The sequence below is a fragment of the Merops nubicus genome, unplaced genomic scaffold, assembly GCF_000691845.1.
Source record: "Merops nubicus isolate BGI_N331 unplaced genomic scaffold, ASM69184v1 Scaffold52867, whole genome shotgun sequence".
Lineage (NCBI taxonomy): Eukaryota > Metazoa > Chordata > Aves > Coraciiformes > Meropidae > Merops > Merops nubicus.
The window spans coordinates 1-4,298 of record NW_008623333.1 but is presented as its reverse complement, the minus strand read 5'-3'; the positions used below and the strand labels follow the sequence as shown (position 1 = coordinate 4,298).

At 59.8% G+C, this 4,298-nt stretch overlaps 1 protein-coding gene across 1 annotated transcript; it reads right to left on the bottom strand.

Moving 5' to 3' along the window:
- Positions 1-1,057: 1,057 nt before the first annotated feature.
- Positions 1,058-3,966, bottom strand: DALRD3 (DALR anticodon binding domain containing 3; the record flags this gene model as incomplete). Its single annotated transcript, XM_008945021.1, has 10 exons — positions 1,058-1,177; positions 1,377-1,445; positions 1,652-1,765; positions 1,846-1,904; positions 2,014-2,137; positions 2,220-2,302; positions 2,639-2,697; positions 3,303-3,373; positions 3,686-3,796; positions 3,908-3,966. Coding segments are annotated over 10 exons (869 nt in total), but the record flags the coding sequence as incomplete, so codon positions are not given.
- Between the last annotated feature and the right edge of the window lie 332 nt (positions 3,967-4,298).

The following is a 4,298-nucleotide window of genomic DNA, read 5'->3' as shown; positions in this document are numbered from 1 at the left end:
GCCAGAGGCTCCTCGGTAATGGGGCAGGCGTGCAGCGCACCCCGGTCCCCACCTGCCTGGGGAGCGCACCCTGCACCTGTGCTCTGCCCCTGCTGCGTGCTCACGGGGCCTCTGTTGAGCTGGGTGTGCTTGGGCACCTCTGGGGAAAGCACAGTCGTGTCCAAGGTGCTCGAGGCTGCTGGTCTTAGGGGAGGAGGTTGATGCAACCCTCATGGACAAGCCTGTGGCCCACCAGGCAGTGAAGAAGTGGAGTCATCAGCCTACCCTGCCCAGGAGAAATTCCTCTTCCCCCGAGGGGTGAGGGACCAATGTGCAGGCTTCTGCCCTGGTCCCGGAGAGGAACCTGCTCAGGAGGGCACTGAGCACTGTGGCAGCCCTGGGAGTTTGAGGGCAGCAGGACGCCAAGATGAGAAGATGAGGCAGCCACTGGTGTGGCACAGGACAGCCCTGACCCAGTAGAGCTGGGAACTGTGCTGAAATGAATGGGGACCCTGATCCTCCACAGCAGACCACCTATGTCGTGCCACCCCACTCAAAGCAGCTCTTCAGTGCTGCCTTGAGCTGAGTGACTTGTTCCTGCACAGCAGCAGGACCCCACAGTCTGAGCACAGGGAAGGACAACCAGCTGCAGGTGGGGGCGAGGTGTTCTGGGGTCAGACACACACACTCATTTGTCCAGTAACAAATATATTGTACCCTGCTACCAGGGCCTGGCACCTCAGGAGCTCCCTGCCAGCACGGAGCAACCTTCAATAAATGGCTTTGAAGGAAATGAGGTTGATGCCTGGCTTTGTGGTGACCTGTCTCTGGCACTGCCTTCCCTAGTGCTCCCCAGCCCACAGGCATCCTCCTTTCTGCTGGCATGGACATGGCAGGCACACCCACCTCCCACACTGGCACAGCTGCAGGGTGCACGTGGGCAAACCCCCAAACTGCAGGCAGCGGGAGGGGAAGCACCTGCATGGGGCTGAGGCATGCCCTGATGGCGGGGCTGCCCCTCGCCTCATGGCACATTGTCCTGCTGCTTGTCACCGTGGCACTGCTCTTCAGTGGTGTCTCAGATCTGGCTGAGAGGAGGGAGGTGCAGAGTCGCCAGCGCGCTGTGGAACGTGTCCCTCACTGCTCCCAGCAGCTGGAGGCGGGCAAACATCTGGTCAAAGAGGTGTGGGAACGGCTCCTGCGAGAAGGACAGTGACTTGGGGCTGGTGGTCATACTGCCCCTACAGGCACTGCTGCCTCTGCACCCGCTCTTTGTGTCCTTGGGCTGCTGCAGGGCTGTATCATACCACTGGCACCCTGAGTCTGCTCCCCACGCGGCTGCACCACAACTGCACCCAGCCCTGGGCAGCACTGCAGGCTGGGGATGTCTGACTCACCCCCAGGACATGGACCCGGTTATAGTAGGAGCTGAAATCCATGCTGAGCTGGATCAGGAACTTGCACACCTGCAAGACAGAGCTGCTGTTGGCAGGGCACAGCCTGGCTGGTCTTGGGCCCTTCCTCACCCCAAGCACAGCAGAAGCAGCCCCAAGGGTGTTGCTGCCTCTTCGCACAGTACCACCCCTGTGTCACTCCCTGCTGCCATGCGGCTTCGCCCTGGGCTGGGAGTGTTGGAGCAGTACCCATGGGTGCTACAGCACGTGGCACTTACCAGCTCCGTGTTGGCCGTGATCCGGATCCCCTTGGTGGGTGTGGGCAGCTCTGCTGCCTGCTGCAGGACTTCAGGGAAGGGCAGGAGGTAGTTGAAGAGCAAGAGCCATTCACCCTGTGAAAGGATTTCATGTATTGCAGAGGGCCAGCAGCACCCATCACCCCAGTCCCCGCATTCCCCTTCTCAGCACTCGCCTCTTCCCGGAGGCAGGAGAAGTTCAGTTCTGACACTGGTGGCAGAGGTGGGTATGTGCCTGGAAAGGGGGTGGGAGACTTGTTGTGCTCAGAGAAGCCTCTGTGGCTCCAGGCATGAGGAACAGCCCAGGGGTGGCCATTTGTGGAGGACCATGGGGTGGTGCTCACCCCGCTCCACAGCCCGGTGGTAGGTGTCGAAGAGTGTGGCCAGCCGAGCGCAGTTGTACATCACAAAGGCGCCACTCTTGGTTCCCTTTGTGGAGATGCTGCTGTCCTCCAGGTCCAGGGTGATCTGAGGGCAGGGAGAAGTCAGAGTCCCTGCTGCTAAGGAGAGCCACTCCGCTGTTCCCGCTCCGTGCAAACTGCTGTCCTACCTGACTCCGGTGAGCAGTGCTCAGCATCTCAAACCTGATTGCAGCCACTGTGAGGGTATCGATCACCTCAGTCCACGCCTCGTCTGTGGAGAAAGCAGGTGGCATCATGCACAGCTCACTCCATTCCTGTGTACTGTCACCCCCAGGACCCAGGCAGGAAACCCTGGGGCCAAAGGGCTCTGGTGGAAGCTGAGGATCGCCACACTAGCCCGGCTCTGGCCCCCAGAGGTGCCGCTCTGGGGGACAGTTTGGCCACTTTCCCCCCAGCAAGGTCAGCACCTGGCTCCATCACAAAGGGGAGAGGAAGCACCATGCAGGGCAGATCCCCACTGGCTGCAGGCTTAGAGGTGAAGCGGGAGACTTGTGGAAGCAGTGGAGATGGGGATGGAGCAGCACCTGTGTGCAGAGCCAAGCCTCACCTTGCACGAGCTCCCCGTACTTCATCACGGAGGCTTCGTACATCTGGCGCTTTCGCAGCCTGGGAGGAACAGAGACACCCACAGCCACCACCTGTGGGCTGAGCTGGCCCCAGAGAGCACCCTAAGGTTCCCCCAGCCTTTGGGCTGCTCAGAGCATCCCAGCTGCAACCCAGCCAAGAAGAGGCAGTACAAAACTTCCAGGAGCCAGGCAAGGACAGCCACATCTGGCCAGCCCCTTGTGCCACTGCCTGGAGAGAGCCGCAAGGAGGCTGCTGTGCTGGGCAAGAGTTCTGTCTTTTGTCTGAGAAATGGCCATCTCTGCATCAAGGTTGTCCACTAACACATGAAGGCAGAGGCACCACCCTGCCCCACTGCAGTACCCAGCTCCTGCTGCTGGCTTTCCCTCCAGCAGTATGGAGAGAGCCACCAGCAGCACTGCTGGAGGAGGCCACAGGAACTGGGAAGGGCCCTCTGGCCTCCATTCTGTACCTCCAGTCCTCAAAAGGACCCCGAGGCCATGGAAAAGCAGAATGGAGCTGCACAGAACTCCCCATGTGCCACCAGCTTGCTCAGCGCTGCAGTGTGGGTGCCCTGGGGCTGGGCAGGGCACAGGAAGCATGGCAGGGGAGCAGCAAAGCAGCCACCTCGCTACATGCCAACTTACTGGAAGTACTGGTCTGCCCTGATGGGTGATGATGGGTTTGTCACCTTCACTGGCCCACAGACAAGGTGTTTCTGAAAGAGAGAGGACAGGCCAGGGCTGGGGTTAAAGGCTCAGAAGCTCCACCAAAACAGTGCAGGAGAACCGGGCTAAAACCAGCCCTGCTCTACATATGTGTCCCTGCACTCTTCTCCTACCCCTTCCTTAGCACTGGAATCCCAAGGGCATAGAGGCCACTCTGCCACCTGGACAAGCACATGGAGGGGCCAGCAAGGGCAAGGGAAGGGGGCACGGATGGGCCTCAGCATTTGCTGCAGGGATTGAAAGAGGCTGGCTGAGCACAAGGATGCCTAAGGCCACTGTGAGGAGGGTCAGAGGTTCCTCACCTGCAAAGCTGTGTGGGCTCCTGGATCCAAAATCCTCCAGAGCAGATCTAGCTGCTGCTGCTGGAATTCCTCCTCGCAGTTCACCACATGCACAATGCTGCAGCAGCTCCCCTGGCCTTCAGCCTGCAGCAGAGCACAGCAGGGAACTCAGAATGCTGTTGCATGACAGGAGGGACCAACAGCTGGAAAGCTACGGGCTGGCAGTGGCGCAGGGTGACTCACCGAGCCCTGCAGAGCAGCCTGCTGCAGCTCAGCCAGGCACTGCAGCTGCCCCTCCGTCACTGCAGAAAGGAAAGATGCTCAGAGCAGGACATGAGGGTCCACACCCCCCTGCCCTCTGGCAACACTGGGCCTGCCCCAGGCTCTCAGAGTTCCTGGCTCCAGACAGAGTGAAGGGGAATAATAGGAGAAGGCGATTTGGATCTAAACCCCCTTACCTTCTGTACAAATAATTGGGGAAAAAGGAAACTGGCCTGTTTACAGCCACTCACTACCCCACCATCACCCGAGAGCTGCTGCACATGAGCTCACCGAGAAGGACATTGAGATTTGGGTCATATCCCACCAGGCCCTGCTGCTCCACGAAGCTCTTCAGGTGCACTTTGCAGATGAC